Source organism: Salvia miltiorrhiza, chromosome 7 (assembly GCF_028751815.1).
Source record: "Salvia miltiorrhiza cultivar Shanhuang (shh) chromosome 7, IMPLAD_Smil_shh, whole genome shotgun sequence".
NCBI lineage: Eukaryota > Viridiplantae > Streptophyta > Magnoliopsida > Lamiales > Lamiaceae > Salvia > Salvia miltiorrhiza.
Genome location: NC_080393.1, coordinates 7,299,108 through 7,319,649, shown reverse-complemented (window position 1 = coordinate 7,319,649; position 20,542 = coordinate 7,299,108). Strand labels below are relative to the sequence as shown.

The following is a 20,542-nucleotide window of genomic DNA, read 5'->3' as shown; positions in this document are numbered from 1 at the left end:
ATATTCTTTAATAGCATTTGCAAGCAAGATTTAATTAAGTCATTTTTTTATATAATTTAGTATATATAATTTTTTGTTTTTCTTATATTTTTTAATTAATAGTAAAAGGCCAGATTTTGAAGAATTTGCACAAAATCCTTCTCTGTCTTAACCCCGCACCCCGTCTATATTGTAGTGAAAACTCATGCGACATGTTTATAAGTTTATAACTATATGAATATTGCATTTTACAAGTTAAAAAATAATCTCACTTAGCAATCAAGCGATGCAAATTTCAATCTGTAAGCGAAGTTTTGATCAGTTCAAACCTTGTCGTTTCTCCTCTATCGAATAAAAAGTAAAAATAAAGAAGTTGATATCCGCAATTTTAGTTTATACAATAGGTCGTATTCCTTTCTAATGTTAAGACATAGGAATTCGAATACAAAATTCAATGAACCTAAACAGAGAAACGTTGATGAGCCTTAACATTATGTAGCAACAGTGTTGTTATTAGTATTATTTATTGGTTGTATTCTTTTCTTTGCAACATAACGTCGAATCCATGGTATGACGTCTTCATTGGCTTTGATCATTATGAAGAAGATGAGCCTGTATATGATGATCATGCTGAATATAACGCTCAGATCCACCCATTTTGATCGACGAACATCGATTTCAAATATATTTTCTAAAATAAATTCTCCTGAGATTTTAGGTTGATCAGCTGATATATTGTCGAACATCAATCCTTTCAGATCATTTTGATATTGTCCCTGCAACAAGTGATATATTATCGTTAATTATTCACTTAATGAACAATTACTTTCTTAATGAACATTTCAAATCTTCACTTCTTTTTTAATAGGGAAAAATGAGAATGATGAGAGTTGAATCTTTAATCTCACTCTTCGTACAGACGAGTCTACAAATTTTTATTATATCGTTTTAGATTATGTTGTATATGCTTTTAGGTAGTAGCTCGGTCGTAATATAAGGTTTGTCTTTTATAAACTTTGTCCAACCTTTCCTACGTGTCGTCATCAAACTTAGAATCGAACAATAAATTTGTGCAAAACTTTCGATCTCCAAATTTTTTGTTAGTGATTTCCCTGTGTACTAGCTAGCTCCATTGTAGAATATTTTAATCATTACATGTTACTATACTGTAATCCAATAATTTCTAATGGTATTATATTTACCATCTAGTTCGGATCGTGTGTCCGATATTTTTTAATATCTCACTCGTGATTCATTATTAAAGTTATTATTTTAATAATATTTATTATTAAAAATGTTATTAATAAAAATCTTAATTTAGCATCTATTACTAATGGGATAGTCAACCATAATTATTAGTTATGAATTTAAAAATGAAATTATACTTATAGCTTAATGTCTTAATGGGATATAATCAATCCTAATTAATAATTATAAAATGAAATTATAAAAACAAGAAATTTGATATTGAAGGAAAAAAATGAAGAAGAAAAACTAAAAATTGAATAATGATACTCTAGTGAGACATTAGGAGGTGGGATAAACTATCTAAATGGTCATAATCGGGCTTATCAAAGCCCATCCAATAATTATTTTTATTTTTACAGATGATGCAGGAGATGTTGAAAGACTGCATTAATTGATTGTACATTACCTGTAAAGCCCAGAAGTGAAAACTCATGTACGACACAGGATAGCGCCAAACAGGTTTTGGGATGTCATTTGGTAGTCGGAAGTAGCCAGACATAAGCATAAATATTCCCTGAATAATTCAACACAACACAAACATGCATATGAGTATATAAGCATACAAAAGTGGCATTGAAGCCAAATTTAACATGATATAATGGGAATATTTTATGAAACAGTATTAATTGTGGAACAGAAGATCTCATCCATCCGTGAATAATAAGTAGAGATAGCAAGAAGCGTAGGGACCTGAATTCCGGCGCCGACGAGGATCCCCACGAGGAAATTAGGAACAACACTAGCTATGGCCATCATGAGGCTCTCGACCACACTCACGCACGCATAAAGGCACAATACGAAGAAGGCATAATGCGAGAAACCAGAGTGGAAATTCACCATGAAGTAGCAAATTGTTCCAGAAATCAAACTTATCATAATCAAATATGGCATTGCTGACAAGGTGTTGCTTATAACAAATGCGCCCACACCATAGTGCCCATTCAGCCTCTCCCTTTGGAAAACCTAATCAAATAAAAACAATTATGAAATTTGCATGTGCTCCATATCTAAGGGATATATAGTAGTATAAGGTTACCTTCATATCCTCCACAAAATTGGGGAAGCCTCCAATGCACATGAAGGTTACAAAACCAAAGACGAAAGACGAGCACGCTCCCCTCCCCTGCATTTCCCAATTATTTTAGGCTATATAATGTAGTATTAGACTCAAATCCTTGTGAATTTTATTAAGTTGTTGATTTTTTTTGTTTTTTTGGGAAATTAGCATTAAATGTTACCTGGATGGAAGTATAGCCAGTTCCAATATCAAAGTAAATGGTGCCAATAGAGACGGTGACAACGATGTATACCACAAGCCTCAGCCAATAATACCCAAAATCCCTCCACATGTTAATAAACGAGCGTTGTGTTAATGTGATCGCTTGTCTCAAGAAACTCGCTTCACTCCCTCCAAAATCTACATCACCTCCTTCCTAATAAAAATAAAATAAAATAGTTTCTTACAAAGAAAATGTATACAACCTGACAGATTCAATCATAAAAAACTTACAACTTTGGACATTTCCTCAATCTTTTCATTTGTTGAACAACAATATTCGGAGCTACGATAAGAGTCTACAAGTATTTCGATAGCTTCAGCAGCTATCATTTTCCCTAGAGGATCATCATCTGCCTCAAACTGTGATAAACAGAGTAAAATAAATCACTATTTTTATCTATAGAAACGTGAAAAAGGAAAGGGACTAATTAAAAATACGCACCTGCAGCTTCATTGATTCTCCGAGAGTTGCCTTGACATTGTCGAAATCGGAGTTGATGCATCGGATGAAGTGATCAGCGGGGTTCCTGAATTCAGGGCAAGGGAAACCGGCACCGGCAAAGAACTGCACACAACTTCTCAGTCTCATATTTTGTTGGTTGTAAATTGTAATTAACCGTTACGAAAAGAGAGAGATTAATTCTTGCCTCGTCAGCTTTTGAAGCTTCGCCAAAGTAGACAGTTCTGCCACGAGAAAGCAAGCATAATTTGTCAAACAGCTCAAACACTTCACTGCTAGGCTGGTGGATTGAGGCTATAACTGTCCGTTGATCTTTAGCCAATCCGCGTAGTGTCTGAATCACAAAGAATGCTGCGGCGCTGCATGCGCCACTCCACAAATATTATTAGTTACAAAATAAAAATCGATCAAGTATAGAAAGACAATAGGAGCTCTGACAATGAAATTTTGTAGGTCTAACCTGTCTAGCCCACTGGTTGGTTCATCAAGAAAGAGCAATCTTGGCCTCATGAGGATCTCAAGTGCAATGCTGACTCTTCGCCTTTCGCCTCCGCTGATCCCTCGCAAGTGCCAGTTTCCTATGACAGTATCGGCACAGTCTTGAAGTCCCATTTCTAGGATGGTGTTGTCTATGATCTCGCATTTCTCAGACCAGCTCATCCTATCGGGGAGGCGGCATCGAGCTGAATATGCTATTGTTTCTCGCACTGTTAGAGTCCCAATCAAGCTTTCGTCTTGTGTTACATATGCCTGCACCACCAAACGATCCAAAAATATCAAGATCGATACATTTGAAGATATGATGATCATCATCTTTATTAATTGAGAGAGAAATAAAGATTGTATAGACTCACAACGGTCCCAAAAGATAAGTTGGCCTTACGGCCGTTGAGGAGAATGGCTCCGGAGAGGAAGGCGTCGGGGGCAAGGCGGCCGGATAAGGCATCGAGCAGCGTGGTTTTGCCGGAGCCGGAAGGTCCGATGAGAGCTGTAAAAGTTCCTGGCTGAGCATAGCCAGAGAGTTGGTCGAGAATAGTGTGTGTTTTTCCATTGGTGAGAGCGATCATTACGGTTAAATCCTTCCAAACAAGACTGCATGCAACTTGGGATTTCTCAACTGCAAAACCATCTTCTCCGTTTCCGGCTTCGCTCTCCTCCTCCATGATCACACCATCATTCGTCTCCCCCATCTCCGCCGCCGCTAGAGTTTGACGAGATCCTCTATTTCAAAATGCTGTATTCCGTCTTTTAATCATAAAGGAGAAATTTCATATTTGAAGCAATGGAGATTGATCGAGAAAACATTAAAGAAAAGAGATGAGACTGAATAGCCTTAGTTAGGGTGGTTGTAGGATATTTTGAAATTAGGGGGGCGGGGGTATGTTGGTTGGTTAATTAAGAAGGGACAAAATTCGATTTTGTTCATTTTCTATCAAAACACAATTTTTTTTCTCTACTTGATTAATCTGGAAGTATTCTTCGGACTTAATTTATATCAAAATAGCAAACCTTATTCATAAATCATCAAAAATTAATTATTATTACTCAAGGAAATACTCTCCTCTGCATAGAGGTGATTAATCTGATTGAATTTCTTTAACTTCAATTTTTTCTCCTGTTTTTTGGCACTTTTCTAAGCTCAATCATATTCTTTTATAACATATACTATAGTTTAGTTTTCTTTGCCATATTATTAATCTGCGTGCGATTGAGCTTATTCCGTGAAATTAAAATAACATGATAAAAGTAAGAATAGTTGCAATAACAGATTAAAATGTAGAAAGGTTGGAGATTGTACGGAAATAAATGACGCCAACTCATAAACCATACACTTTAAAATATTTAACAAATTATCAAATATTATTGTTAATATACTTTAATTACATATTTTTAATTTATGTTAGTTGTTAGAGCATCCATATTGGGTTGACTCATCGACTAGTGCAAATCAGCCTTAGCGATGAATCAGCCGATGCAGGATGGGGTGACTCGAGGTGCGACTCGTATGCATGAGCTTCACTCGTAATTTTTTTGTGTGGCGCGTGCATTGCACACGTTTAGCTTGAGTCGGCTTGGCCGATGAGTCAACTGATTAATTTAGTATACGAGTGACTAGCTCATTCTAATAATTCATATGAGTCAACATGATGAGTCGATTCAATGTAGTACTTGACTTATAAGTGGGCTTGAAACATGAATGAGTCAAGTATTGATTCAACCAATGTGTATCTCCTAGCTTAAATTATACCCTACATGCTACTATTTTTCTTTTCTTTTTTCAAAATATACATTATTTGATTTAATGAACATTTAATTTTTCATTTTGTATGTGATCATATTAGTGCGGTTGGAGAAATGAATCAAGTTGTTATTAAATATTTTTAATTTTTAACATGTAATTCATTAGGACATGTTGATATTTGCTTAACTTTAATACCCTCACATGGAAAGAGATCTATTCGTAACGGTTACTAATAAAATTATGTACAAAAAATATACGTGCAAGAAAAATGTTATGATAAAGTTATATCATAACAAATCTGGACCCTTAAGATAAACCATGACTCCGTCATAGGAAATAGGTTTGAATATGCCGATTTTGATTAATTAAACCATATCCCGTGAAGCACATGTCCATTGGACGATGATAAAGTTTGCTGTGTAAAGCCGATTATGATTTTTGGTAACATAATTATGTAAGACAAACACATATATATGTTAGTAATGGTTATACCAAATATAAGAGTGAAGAATGAAATTGGAAAATATGCTAAGCACTACTAGTAAATAGAAAATACTTGGAATGTAAATTAAATTAGGGTAGCATATATTTGTTTTAATAATATAAAACTAATAAAGTGTCCTTATATAAAGAAATAATGGGGTCCGTCATTTGCTTATTATGTTCCTAGCTCTCATTAAATAACCAGTGCAGCCTGCAGGTCAAATAATTTAATCCATACCAGCTACGTAATTAAGTACTAGTATTTCCTAAAAGTCTGGAAAATACATTTAAAAATAAAACCTTTAATTAGCACACAGATGGTAACACTTGGTCCTACCTCTATCTAGTATCTAGTCTCCTACAGCCGCACTATCAATTAAATATTTGCAATTTAATTTAGTAGTTACTTCTAGATCGATTTCGGGAAAAAGTAATGCTAAACAGCCACATTGTGGCCACCCACAATTTACTTAAGTAGAAAATAATTTAATTTTTTTAACTTATTTTTTAAAATAAAAATAAGATTTAGTTATTTTATCATATTCTCTACACAATAGTTATTTTTTTGCAATTTTTTGGTAACTTTTTTATTTTTATTAAAAAATAAATTAAAAATAAAAAATGTAAAAAAAAATTAAAAAAATAAGTACAATGTAGAGAATATAATAAAATAACTAAATCTTATTTTTATTTAAAAAAATAAATTAAATAAATCAAGATTGTCCTTATTATATTAGTGTGTGGATGACCACAATGTGGCTGCATAGATTTATTGTTCGGGAAAAGCCAAAACCCAAAATATTTGTTTGCATTCGGTACTCCGTCCAAATTAAATTTACAACTAATAAGTTTAAATAGAAATTGATAATAAACTTATAATTGAAAATTTATAAATCTAATTAAAACTTAATTAATTTTATAATTAAAATCAATAACATTAATTGAAAATTTAATTAAAAGTTAGCTGAAAATTTCTAAACTGTAATTAAAATTTTGATAAATTGTTAATTAACTAATAATTACTCACTAATTTCAACCATCCTTAGGTATAGCTAAAATAAAATCGAATCGCACATACGAAAATAAAATTGAATCGCAAGACGGCAAGAGTGGTACAACAAGCTGGGAGTTTCAACTTTTAATTAATTTACGCAAGCATGTAGTTGAACTTGTTTTGTTAATGATAAATTAATAGCATTGACTAATTGTCAACTATTTAATGCACAACATTAGCATTAGGTATAGTCTCAGGTTGCATAATTAACAAGCAGATAAAAATTGCCAACTTAATTCAAAATCAACCCACGTAATGAAGTAATTCTATATACTACATGTCCTAACATGTTTGGTGAAGCATCTTATATATTTTGAGGTCTCCCAAATATATAGTTTTATACCTATATTCAATACTAGTATTTTCATAGTTATTTTCAAAAATGTCAAATATCATATATTATCATAACATTTATTCTCATATATATATATATATATATATATATATATATATATATATGGAGAGAGAGAGGGAGAGAGGTTCTATTGAGAAGCTATATAGGGGTGAGCTACCGTGAGAACACATCTTAAAATAAGAAATAAGAGCAATTTTCAATGTATGAATTTTATGTAGAACACGTGTGCATTCGCTCTATAAAGGTATGAATTTTGAAAAATAAATTTTTTTTACTTTTGGGATTCGAACTCAGGACCATAAATCTATCTAACAGAGTTACGAATCAACCGTAGATCTTGATGATTTAAGGGCTTAAAATGATTTTATTTTATATCTTAAGAAGTGTACTTATTTTAGCTCTCCCCTATATATATATATATATATGGTCAAGTTAAACAAAGAATTATTATATATTTCATTTTGAACAAATTTATACATTTTATGAAACATATGAATATATTTTAAATTTATTTAATGCACAAAAGTTACTTAATTTTCTAACGTATTCGAATGCACTAATCGACAGTGCAACATCCTTTCCTTTTATTCTTACAGCTGACGGCACGACCCGGGCATGGCGCAACGTACCGGGCACGGTGGAGGGGAAGGCACTTTGCGTGTGACAAACGCGCGAAATTCAAAAAAAAAAGTTGCAGATAAATGGTGGAAGAAGAAGACAAATAGGGGAAAAGGTGAGGCGGTGGTGGAAGGAAAAAGAAGAGAAAGGATTTGGGCCGCCGGTTTGGGTCAGGGGTTTGTGTAGGATTTTTTAATTTTTGTATTTTGATTTTTGATTTTGATCTTTGTTTTTTTAAAATTCTAATTTTTTTAATTCTTTTAGTTTTTTTTTACCTAATTTTAATTATTGTAATATTTATAATTTTATAATTTTATATTTTCTTTTAATTATTGTAACATTGAAATTTATTTTTAATGAAAAATAAAATTTTAAAATAGAAGTGTAAAAATTGGATTAAATGGAAATGAGGATTTTATTGTACTGTGGAGGGGAGGCGCAGGCGCTAAAGTGGGGACCACCTTATAGCGCCTCTCACTCTAGATGCTCTAAGACTACATAGAGTCGTGACACTCATCAAACCCAACTTTACTCAACTTTTTAATAAAATATTCATCTCTCTCTCATCCACCTACACAACCCACAACCTAATACTCCCACCGTCCTCATAACATGTATCCAATTTATCATTTTCGTCCGTTCTCATAAAATGTTCCCAGTCTATTTTTAGTAAGTTTTTCACTCACAATAAAGTGGGACGCTTACTCCACTCAACACATTCAATTACTCTATTAAAATTGTGTCATTTACAAATGAATATTCCCTCCGTCCCAAACGAAATGTCCTGTTTTCCTTTTTGGGCTGTCCCAAACGAAATGTCCTGTTTCCTTTTTTGGCAATACACTCTCTCTATATACTTAATATTTAAATAATTTCCATCAACTCACTTTATCTATTTTATATACATTTCTTAATCTCCGTGCCGAAAAGAAATAAGACATTTCGTTTGGGACGGAGGGAGTACTTTTTATAAGGACGGATGGAGTATAATTTTTACTTCCAATGGTGACATCAACCCAACCTACATATTTTTTCTTTTCACTTTATGTTTAATTATCTAATATCTAAAATAAAATATAAATTAAAATTAAATATTTATATATTATATTTAACAAAATAAAATAAATATATATTTTTTGAATTTGTAATAATATTATAATTAAACATTCTCATATATTATAATTGATACTTAACTCAATCACAAATGAAGATTACAAGAATTAAACACATAACTGAAATTAAATAAATCAAAGTACAATACGTGAAACTTAAAAATACAACTAGAAAAATACAAATTACATATTTAATTGTCTCTCATATGTGCTCAATCAAATCATCTTGAAGAGTCCTATGAGCTTCTCTATTGCAAAGTTGATCTCTATTAGTCATATAAGCAGACAAGCTCGCAATACGTTTAGTATAATAGCGGAAATGTTCGTCAACCTCTGTTTGTACTCTTGTAGGTGTATCCATAAAAAATTGTGTTGGATCATAATAATTTTGGTAGGTATCTCGTTCATCATCTACTATCATATTATGCATGATGTACAAGCCATCATAATTTTTCCCGTCAAAGCTTTGTCCCAAACAAGACATTGTCGTCGTAGAAATACAAATCGAGCTTGTAGAACTCCAAATGCTTGCTCAAATCTTGTTCATTAGGCCTTTTGAGATATGTACCACCGAAGCAAGAAATAACACCTTCCACAAAATGGACTAAAGCTTCTTTTGTCGAAGATGAACTCATTTGTAGATACTCGTCGACAACATCGGAAGATGTCCCATACGCCAACACCCTCATGGCTCCGGTACACTTCTGCAATGATGAAAGACCTACTCTGCTGGTGGCATCTTGTCTCTATTGGAAAAAACTCATCATTAGCAGTAACAACTTCCACTATTCGAATGAATAGCCATTTCTGCATGTGAAATCTCCGTCGGAAGAGCTTTGGAGTATACGTTGGGCTGTCACTGCAATAGTCGTTGATCAAACGCTCTACACCAAACTCGCGATCCCTATCACAATATCTCCAGCTGGCTGTTGTAATTTGATGTCCTACAATCATATTATGATTGTTTAGGATCATATTCTTGATAATGTTATCAAATTGAAGATTTTGTTGATAAACTCGTTCTTCCCATTCATCAAGTTTGTTGGAATGGGAAACATTAAAACTTAAGTCTGAATCAACTGAAGAGTTTTCATTGACATACATATTTGTATAAGAAATGGGAAAATAATAGGGTAAATGTGTGCTTGAGCAAATAGTGAGAATTTTGTATTTTATTGAGATGTGTTTCATCTGACATTTATAGAATACATATTGAAATGTGGGATAAGATAGCTAGATTTGAATTGACACGGTTGCATGTGATCTAGCCTGAGAAAAATGACATATGCAGGTATTGGAAATAATGTGTCAATATTAGACAAATGCATGTGAATTTGACAAATGCATGTGAATTGGACAAATGTTATGTCAGAATTGGATAAATGTTTTGGGAGGCTAAATAGATCCAATATTATTCAATTTTATTTGAAATACACTTCATCATTAATTAAACATAGAACATGGTACATAACACAATTTGCCAAAACTAAAATCACACAAATAGAAAACATATAAACTAAAAGCACACAAATAGAAAGTACACAAACTAAAATTACATGGAAAGTACATGATTAAAATACATTCACTCTCCAAACACAATTTTAATTAGTTGACGTTTCATCTCTTCGTCTTCTAGAGAGAAGTGCTCTTTCGACAATAATTGAAGCGACATTTTTTCTTTCATCTTCATTGCATTTCTTTGCAATTTTTCGTGCTCTAGTTCGATTCTAGTCTTCATTAACTCAGCTTCGGCACCTCTAGTGAGTCTCATTGCACGAATTTCTGCAGCAACTACAGATTCATTAGTAAATTCAGATTGTGAGACCTTACCTTTTTCTTTCCTTTTTGCCTCACACTTGACTGTTCAGATGTTGGATTTTATGGATTAGAAGGGATAGAAAATTCCCCATCTTCTAAAGTCTTTGATCTTTTCGAACTGCCACCACTTTGCTGGCCATTAACATCTTCACTTTGATAACAAAAAACATGTGTGCTATCATGCAGATTTCACTTGGGATGTTTACTCATAACTTCATTAAATACAATCTAGTCTAGAAACTTGCTTCCACCTGCTTCGTAAATGGAATGAGCTTCTTTCTCAACATCGTTGTCGCTCATCTCATTTCTTCTTCGAGCGTTTACTTCCCTGCAAGCAAATACCCATTTGTTTCCATTTTCGTTAAGATGTTTCCAACGACCTTTCATCGATTCAATGTTTCTTTCATTGAACTCGTTCGAATTTTCTGCTTGGGTGTTGTCATATAATTTATGAACACGTGCCCAAAGCGATTCCCCTTCTGATTTTTTTTTCTCGAATGCTATCTTCGCTAGCATAGATCCAAGATGACATAAGGGCTACATCTTCTTTCACACACCAAGCTGCATTTTTTGCCACTTTTTGATTTTGTTTGGCCGTTGAAAACCCATAAACAAATTGCGGGAGATATTTTCTGATGTGAAAATTCTTTGAGATGTAGGAATCTGACATAGATTTGGAGAAAATTGAGTTTGATAAAATTGAGAATTTGGTTGGCTTTCGAAATTTGGAAAAAATTAAGGAGTCGAATAAGATGTAAATTTTGCAGAATCTTAAGGGTTAGAATAATCTTGGGAATTTTGATGATTTTGATAATTTGGATAAAAATAATTGTGATGATTTGGATCCATAACTTAGAATGGAAACAAATTTGTGATGAAAAAACTAGACGAAATGTTAAATTGGAAAGAAATAGAGAGATTTGGTTTGTGTGTGAAAATATACAGAAATTAAATTCTATTTATAGAGTTGAAAATAATACAAATTTTAATATATTTTTTATAAATAAAATTATTATAAAAATTTATCTAAATAAAATTTAATACACCAATTAAATGTTCCCACATGGAAATACAAGTTAAAAAAGAAGTATGGGGAGATCTGGGGCGGCAGAGGCACCCGGTCAAACAAAGTCGGTGACTTTCTCTTCAAAAAAAAAAAAGTAAGGGTGTTTGTCGTATATAGATGACCTCCTGTGAGAGTCACCATAAGGGGTAGTCTAATGCATTTACTTTTTTACCATTCCTAAGTGTGAACACAAAGTTATTCAGCAAAACACATACGGACAATTTCTCCATATTTTTAATTGTTGGCCGTTAGATCTCTATTAGTTATTAGTGAGAATTTAATCTAAGATCTAACACTAATAGTCGATCTTATTATAATCAAACTCTATATATATTTAAAGTATATAAAAGATACTAATATTTTTATCTTAATATCTAAATAAAATATACACAACCAATCAAATAATGTCAAGTGTCCTATCTTTTATTTAAAATTCAAAGAGACCTTGTGGTCTCATTTGTGTTGGGAGGAGACCATTATAGTTCTATTAAGGTAAATCAATAATATTTTTTTTTGTTTAATTGTTGTTTTCTTATGTGGTAGGTCAACCACAAGGGGTGGTCGTTGTTATTTATAATATAATTGTCGCAGCCCGCCCTAACTAGTCGAGTGATCTACGACTAGGGATGGGGTTAAAGAATAAGGGGAAGAAAGGGGCGTCATTTGGAACCGTAAAACTTACTCAACATAAGAAAACTCGTCATAATTTCTCATTAATACTCATTTAAACAGTATATGAAAGACAACATAAAGCTTAATTAATATTATTAATCAAGTTGTACATCATAAGAACCATTCTCTTAAGACTCAAAGTACGACATAACATAATATAACATCATAACATCTTGCAGCGGAAAGTAGCTAGACATATGTATGAAGACATATTCTAGACAGGTTAACTATTTATTAACAACCCTGGAGACTCCGCTCATTGCAGCACCATCACCACATCGGCTCAACCTGCACATTTAGAAAACATATGCAGGGCTGAGTACAAAAGCACTCAGTGAACACATGCCAAACATCTCATTCTTATAAAGCTATAAATATTGTCATTGCCATTTCATATGCATAATACAAGGAATTTGTAGAAAGGCCCTGCATTAGCTAAACTCATTTTCATTTCCTCAAAGTTGTCTGCGCAGACTTTTCTCATCAAGTATGTATCATATCTGTTATAACATCAAGTACTGAGAGGGAGGCCTCCCTCTGCAGCACTGTGATCGGCCAACCCGCTCGATGACTCACGACCACCTCAGTGTACACAAATCCTTACTAGTATCTACACTAGCATAGGACCGAATTCTTCATCTCAAGCAGATAGATAACATACCAAAACATCAAAAATTTGGCAATGCAATAACTTCAATATAACATCCTTCATATAATAATTCCTTTCATTTCATTTCATTTCATAAAGAACCATTCATCATTTGATCATTTTCATAAAATCAAAACTTAACAATTATATCATGTCATTCATTTCATTTCGTATAAGAGGCCTGTATGCAGGGGATCTCTATATACGTGTTTAAGAAAGCCCACCTCGTTGTGTCTCTGTATCAATGAGTAACGTCACTCTCTCCCTCAAGTCGTTACTTCCCAAAAGGACCTTCATCGTTATGAAGAATCAGTGAGAAGTTATTAAAGAAAACTCGATTAATAATCTAATCTCTTTTATGAAACATTAGTATCTCTAATGTTCATCTCTCTTTTGACTATGCTCAAATCCTAATTTCACTAAGAAATTATAATGATTATTTGATGATATATCAAAGTATTCATTAAAAATTTCGGCATGACCTATTCATACATAATGTCAGCCACGAGATTTCAACGCGTGAATCTCACTACGTGAACTCGTCTCTTGACTCAAAATTTAACATCTTGACATCTTTCCAACGCAAACCAACAATTCAAAAATCATCTAAACTCTTTATCAGTAAACTATCATTTATACTCGAAACCAAATGTTCGAGTGTCAGATACCAACATTTATGTGCGTTAATCATAACTCTCACACTCACTCCAATTAGACACATAATCGATATTAACTCAAATAATAAATTATATCTTAACAATTTAACATGCTCATAATTCTCAATTAAATCTTCAACTTAGTAATTAAATACTAAATTCCAACTTTAATTAATTAACATGCTTCTCTAATTTATTTATCTCATTTAAACTAATAAATCTAATCCATGCTAATTTCTCATACTTAGCCATTTTATATGCATTTCTCATGCAATTCAAAAAGCTCAATAACTTACTAATCATGCTCATCTCATAAATACTCAAATAATTCATATAGTCTTACTAACATAGCATTAACTCATATGCAGTGCTAGTTCACTCACATGACTTCACATACTCTACATATTTTAACTTAGTAAATTATCGAATAATTAGAAAAATTGTATTTAATGGAAATAAATTCCCAAAATTTAAATACAAATATTTATAATTATTCTAAACACATTGGCATGCTCAAATGAACTCAATTAAAATCGAGCATCGCTCGTCTCTGGCCTTATGACTCGCGGCCTTCATCAAATTTGAACCTCGGTGTTCAAATAAATTTAAGTAAATTATACGTGCAATATTTAATAAATATAACACACACACACATATATATATATATATATATATATATATAAACTCAAACCATTCAAATAAAAATCAAATATTCACATCCGGGCATCAAACCATTCGGTTCTCATGCTTCTCGTTTCTAACATTTCTCGAAAATTCTCAAATTAATCTAGCATGCTCATGTGATATCGTAGAACACATATACGCAGTAATATTCATCATGCAACGTCCCAAACTTCACGAATTTAAATAATCATACTCTAAAAATTTATACAATTTTCGTGCTTGGAAAAATACGAATTTAATATATATCGATCCTAGCATGCCCCTAAGCACAAATATCAAGTCAAAACGATCAAACAAAAATCGAAAGACAAGCTAACGGATGAAAAACGGGGCTGCCCTCATGAGTTTCATAGCTACGGTTCGTTCCGTTCTTACTCTCTTCATTAGACATGCTCAACATCTACCCAAGAACAACATACTAAAATTTCACGACGATCCGACGTCGTTTCAAAATAAAGTCGAGAATCGACGTTTTTCGACGTCGACTAAACTCGAAAATCTAACCATCAAAACGTAGGTAGAGATGTTACCTACTTAGATACGTGATCGAAAAGATGATCGGGGCTCGTCTTCTCGCTCAAAACGGAGCTCAAAAGCTCCAACTCCTCAACAATGGAGATATGCGTGAGTTGTGTGTGTGTTTAGTGTGTGTGAGATAATTAAAAATTAAAAGTGAGGGGTGTTGGCTGCTAACAGCCGTAAGTAAGTGAGGGGAAAGGGGTTTGGGCGGTTGGGGGGTGGTTAGGGGTAGGGTAGGTTAGATATTTAGTCGTTAAATATCTCGTTTCGTCTCGTCTCGTCTTAACGACTAACTACCCATACTCTTCGTTACTCGCCCTCTCAACTCCTACTCACTTTCATTACACTCGTAATTCTATATAAATATAGAAAACGCATGCTCGTTCTCGAAATTCTGATAAACGAGCTCGGTTCGTTTATCGAGAAATCCCGATTTACTATTCACTCATCGTCCAAAAATAAAAACTTTCATTATTGGACTCGTATCGAAAAACTAAGAATATTTCTCGACGACGTGCACGTAAGATTTTGAAAGTCGACAAAAAGACGAAATAGCAGTATTTTTACTATTCATCGTCAAAAAGTCAAAAATTTCAAAAACGTCTTAACGGACTCAGATTTCACTTCCGAGTTCACTGTTCTCATTCAAATAATTATCTCGAATTATTCAAATACTCAAACTCAAATACGAATATAAAATCTCACATCATTCTCACATCATCAAAAGAACATCTCAACGTCTTTAAAATAACAAGAAAACTTCATATATCTCCTCATCTATTTACAAAGTAATCAAACAAGGGATCTAAACCTTAATTACTCAAACTCAAGTAATTAAACACGTCATCAAAAGCCCGGGTATTACAATAATAGATTATATCAAAATTAAAAGAGATGTATTTATCGACATATTAATCTCGTATAATCTTTATAATATTGAAATAAGAGTTTTGTTATAGGTAATACAGAAGGTAGTACAATAGAACCGTGCGGGTCTATGGATAATATTTTGAGTGGACTTTTAAAATGACCACTTTGGAATAGTAAAAATAAAAATTATCCACTAAGATTAAAAAAAAAAATCTTAAATTGTACTCCCTTCGTCCCACTTCTATGACCCAATTTCTATTTTGGGTTGTCCCACTTCAAATGACTCAATCCAAATTTAGAAATAAAATTAGGCGCTTAACACTACTTTTTGGGTTGTCCACCACCACTTTACACATTTATCACACATTTCTTAATCTTTGTGCTTAATGTTTTTAGGTCATTGAAGCGAGATGGAGAGGGAGTATATGACTTGTAATGCCCGTCATTTTTATTCTTTATATATAGTATATATATATATATATATAATATACATATAATATTATAAAGATTATTTGGTAGGAATTTAAACTTTTATCATTTGCTAAAATTAGGAAATTTCTAACATGTTTAATGGTAGTCCGCGTCCATTAAGGAAATATGACTCATTAATAATTTTTATATCCATTAATGGGATTATTATTAACTATATAAATATAAATATATATATATATATATATATATATATTATCCTGCTATTTATTTAGCAACGTTTGTGATATATACTTACACACACACACACACATATATATATATATATATATATATATATATATACATTGAGCTAACTGATATTATATATATGGATCAATCATACTATGCTTATATGAGCATAAAATGATATTATTATATTTTTCATTAAGCAATGAAAAATTTATTTATCTATATTATATGGGTATAATTTAAAGGAGATATCATCCTTGATATACGAAATAGTCGTTTATATTAATAAGCGATTTTAGTTACTTTTGTGACAATGCATAATATTAGAAACATATATATTATTATTGCATTGTTAATATCCCACAATTTAAAATTTTGGGAATAAGCTATGATACAATTACAACTTGATAATTGAGCTAAATATTATGGGGACGAATTACTATCATTTTGGAATAATTAAATTATTCTTTATATGCATCACAAATTAAATTATTTTAAGGAGAGATCATATTTTTGTGTAATACCAAGTATTCCGCTATATTGTGTCTACGGGAATTGGATATAATACTCCAGGAGACAGCGGTGATAGCGGTGATAGCCTACGAGTTCGTAGGGTGGGGCGGCAGATTAATGCGAAGATTTCGATAAGGGACAATAGAATGTTTCATACATTCCCTTACGCAATCGAATTACTTTACATTCAATACTCTCACCTGCAAACTGTTTCTTTTTCATTTCATAAGCTGCTGCCTTCTTCACTCCTACGCTCACTCATCTCTCTCCTCTACTTGCCAAAGAAACACTCTCTTTCCTCTCTTATACAGCACAACCGCCTCACCATCTTTTAGCAAACACTCACCACTCTCTCTCACATCTGTAATCACCACACAACAGCAAGAAGCAGCTGACAACGAGCAGCAGCAGCGAGCAAGCCCAGCCGCGCCACTCGTCGCCACGCCGCCACTTCAAGCTTGTCGGTTGAGCTCTGCCGGACACCTACGTTACCACCACGACCCTCTTACGTCGACACCCTCCCAAAACCTAGCCAAGGACGCTGCGGAATTCACGAAAGAGAAGTTACAAATATCTCTCTTTTGTTGTCGGAAATTAGAGCAAAGGCTCAAGTGGACTGCCTGCGTCGACTCGTATCTTCGCCGACCGACCACCAGACCGTGAACCGTCAAAACTTAACCAATCTTTCATCTTCAGACTACCAACAACACAAATCGAAAAGCCGAAATACTCTCTCTATCTCCCTAACTAACGGCCGCAATATCCTTCGGCAACCAACGTCGAATTTCCGACATATCCACCAGCCAACTTGCGACCTTTGTATCTCGCTCTTCCTACGACGAAAAGAGGCCAAGAAAACACTGTCGTATAGCCCGACCAACCTCGCTCGAGGATAGCCCAGCCGTTCGTCTCCACGACCGAACATCATCACGAACAAAGGGCCGTAAGATCTCTCGGCGAGCACCTTTGTTTCTCACCTTGCGCTGCCCTCACTTCCAGCGTATTTTCAGACGAACTGAAGCCATCCCTCACGATACCAAAGCCATCAAGCTCAGCCCCCAATCACCGTTTACCTCATCAGCGTTGATATCGCCGGTAGCCAACGAACCTATCTCAAATTTTTGCTTGTGTTATACACCTCATATTATAAGTATATACGTATACTTGCGTAAATGAAAAGAATGAACTCACACACACATGCACATAATATACGTATAGATATATATTATTAGTTATATTGAATACTTATCTATATGTATATATATATGCTTACGTAAATATATATATATATATATGTAATAATATTACTATTATTATTAATATTGGTAATAATAGTATTATTATTATTATTATTATTTCTTCTCATAAGAAGAAATCTTACATAGTAATTTATTTTAGATCCCGAACGGAATAATCAAAGCACCAAGCTTGCTCCACGACAAAGCACAACTTGAATTTCCCAAACACTTGTGGATTGAAGTAAGTATTAGAGTGCTAATGATTTATTTAAATTATTGACTTGTTGCAAATTATTTTGCATGGGAATAAATAAAAATTTCTATCATGCATGCAAAGGTGATGTATACATGAGAATAGTGATAATTGATTTGTTAAAATAGTGGTGATGGATTATCAATATTTGATAAATTATTGATCGCATAACTTTTGGAATAGTTGGATATGAATTCACTAGATTTAATTTTTATGTCACATAGTAATTCTTATTGTTGATTTACTTATGATCGTTTACTTATTAAATTGATTAAAATTTTGTTTGTTTAAGCACTATTATCATTGAGTTATGAAGCCTCATTTTCATAATAATTATAAAAGTATTTATTTTTAAAGACAATTCATTTGAATAAATTTTGATTTTATTTGGGAACTTATTTTTCTTATATATATATATATATATATATATATATATATATAATAGGGGAGGGCTAGAATAAAAACACTCTTAAGTGTATAAAATATAAATGATTTTCAGCCCTTAGATCATCAAGATCTACGGTTGATTCGTAACCCTGTTGGATGAATTCGTGGTCCAGGGTTCGAATTCCAAAGGTAGCAAAAAATTATTTTTCATAATTCGTAACTATGTTTGATGAATTCGTAATCCTGTTGGATAAAATTCGTACATTAAAAAACGTTTATATTTATATTTTAAGAAGTGTTTTTACCGTAGCCCTCCCCATAATATATATATATATATATATATATATATATATTGATTATCTATTGATAATAAGTTATTTATAATCAATATATAAATATTGATTTAATGTTGATTATTTAATTTATAATCATAAGATTAAATGTTATATATTGATTAATAAAAAGGATTTTATAAAATTTTGAATTTCTTACATCATCAAATATTTATATAAATATTTGAGTATAAGAAAAACAATTCAATAAAAAGAGATCATAAATTATTAAATAAAATAAAATGAGATATGATTAACATGTGCCAATTTACTCCATTTCATGATTTAAACAACTTCTACTTGATAAAAGATATATATATATATATATATATATGTATATATAAATGGAGAAACACGATTTATTTAGAATTGAGTGAATAATATAATTCACTATGCGTGTCGTTTCCCTTTTCCCATATTAATAAACACACGTATTTATGCTATCAAGGGTTGAACGAGGAAAAGTGACAGGGTAATCTACGTCACTAATTAAAAGAAGGAAAGCGAGGACGACAGGTGGGCATATCTTCTAACCCTAATATGTGGGCCTCGCGAACATTTCTATGTGGGTTAAAAATATAAAAATATTTCGACTAAACTTCCTACTATTATTATTAAGTATAATGTGATTAAAATTGTTGACTTGCCATGTTTTGATTGAGTGATTATGAAGTGTATTGTACCTGCTACAACGTAATACGATCGGCCTTGAACTATGTGAGCTGACGGGCTACTAGTTAAGGTATGTGCACAGTGGTGATCGTGAGCCGTTGTCATGCATCGGCCGGTCACGGGGTTGAGAAAGGAGGCCACCTTCTCTTCCCCATATTGTTACTATTACCATCTTTATGATGAGGAAAATGTTGAGTAGCAGAGGTACATGCATTCTATGTTATTGGATATCCATATTGCAGAATTATTGTTGAATTTATACATATATATATAAATATATATGTTGTATTATTATTATCTCCTGTTTAAAGAAAATTGCAGGCACATGTAACTTTTCATCTAAAATATATATATATATACCTGTGTTTTGCTAAATTACAGGCAAGTTCAACCTATAGCTCTAAGTAGCACTGTTTAAATTATCTTCGGCATATGTCCACTGAGTAATATTTTGTTACTCAGCCCTGCATATATTTCTAAATGTGCAGGATAAGAAGAGATGGAGAGGAGGAGGCGTTATGTACGAAGAGTCTGTTACACCCGACACTTCAAAATGACGTCTATTATATGTTTTCACTTTTGCTTTATCATGAACTCCAAGGCGTATGCCTTGGCTTGTTATGGCATATCTATGATATCTCGTTTAGACCTCACGGATCATGCGTCTTCATACGAATGATCCGATTATGCTTTCATTTGTGTTGCTCTGTGAACATCTATAAC

The 20,542-nt window shown here is 32.7% G+C and overlaps 2 protein-coding genes across 2 annotated transcripts in view; both read right to left on the bottom strand.

The window, feature by feature from the left end:
* The window catches only part of LOC130992114 (nucleolar complex-associated protein 2), an 884,658-nt gene that overhangs the window by 173,560 nt on the left and 690,556 nt on the right, over nucleotides 1-20,542 (bottom strand). The gene's annotated exons all lie outside the window — the stretch shown is intronic.
* Nucleotides 332-4,386, bottom strand: LOC130992118 (ABC transporter G family member 11-like). Its single transcript, XM_057916622.1, has 10 exons — nucleotides 3,821-4,386; nucleotides 3,427-3,716; nucleotides 3,154-3,325; nucleotides 2,949-3,071; nucleotides 2,738-2,866; nucleotides 2,466-2,660; nucleotides 2,264-2,350; nucleotides 1,918-2,190; nucleotides 1,634-1,741; nucleotides 332-755 (listed from the first exon to the last, which is right to left on the bottom strand). The coding sequence occupies exons 1-10, from the start codon at nucleotides 4,154-4,156 to the stop codon at nucleotides 471-473; spliced, it is 1,998 nt and encodes a 665-aa protein (XP_057772605.1). The 5' UTR covers nucleotides 4,157-4,386; the 3' UTR covers nucleotides 332-470.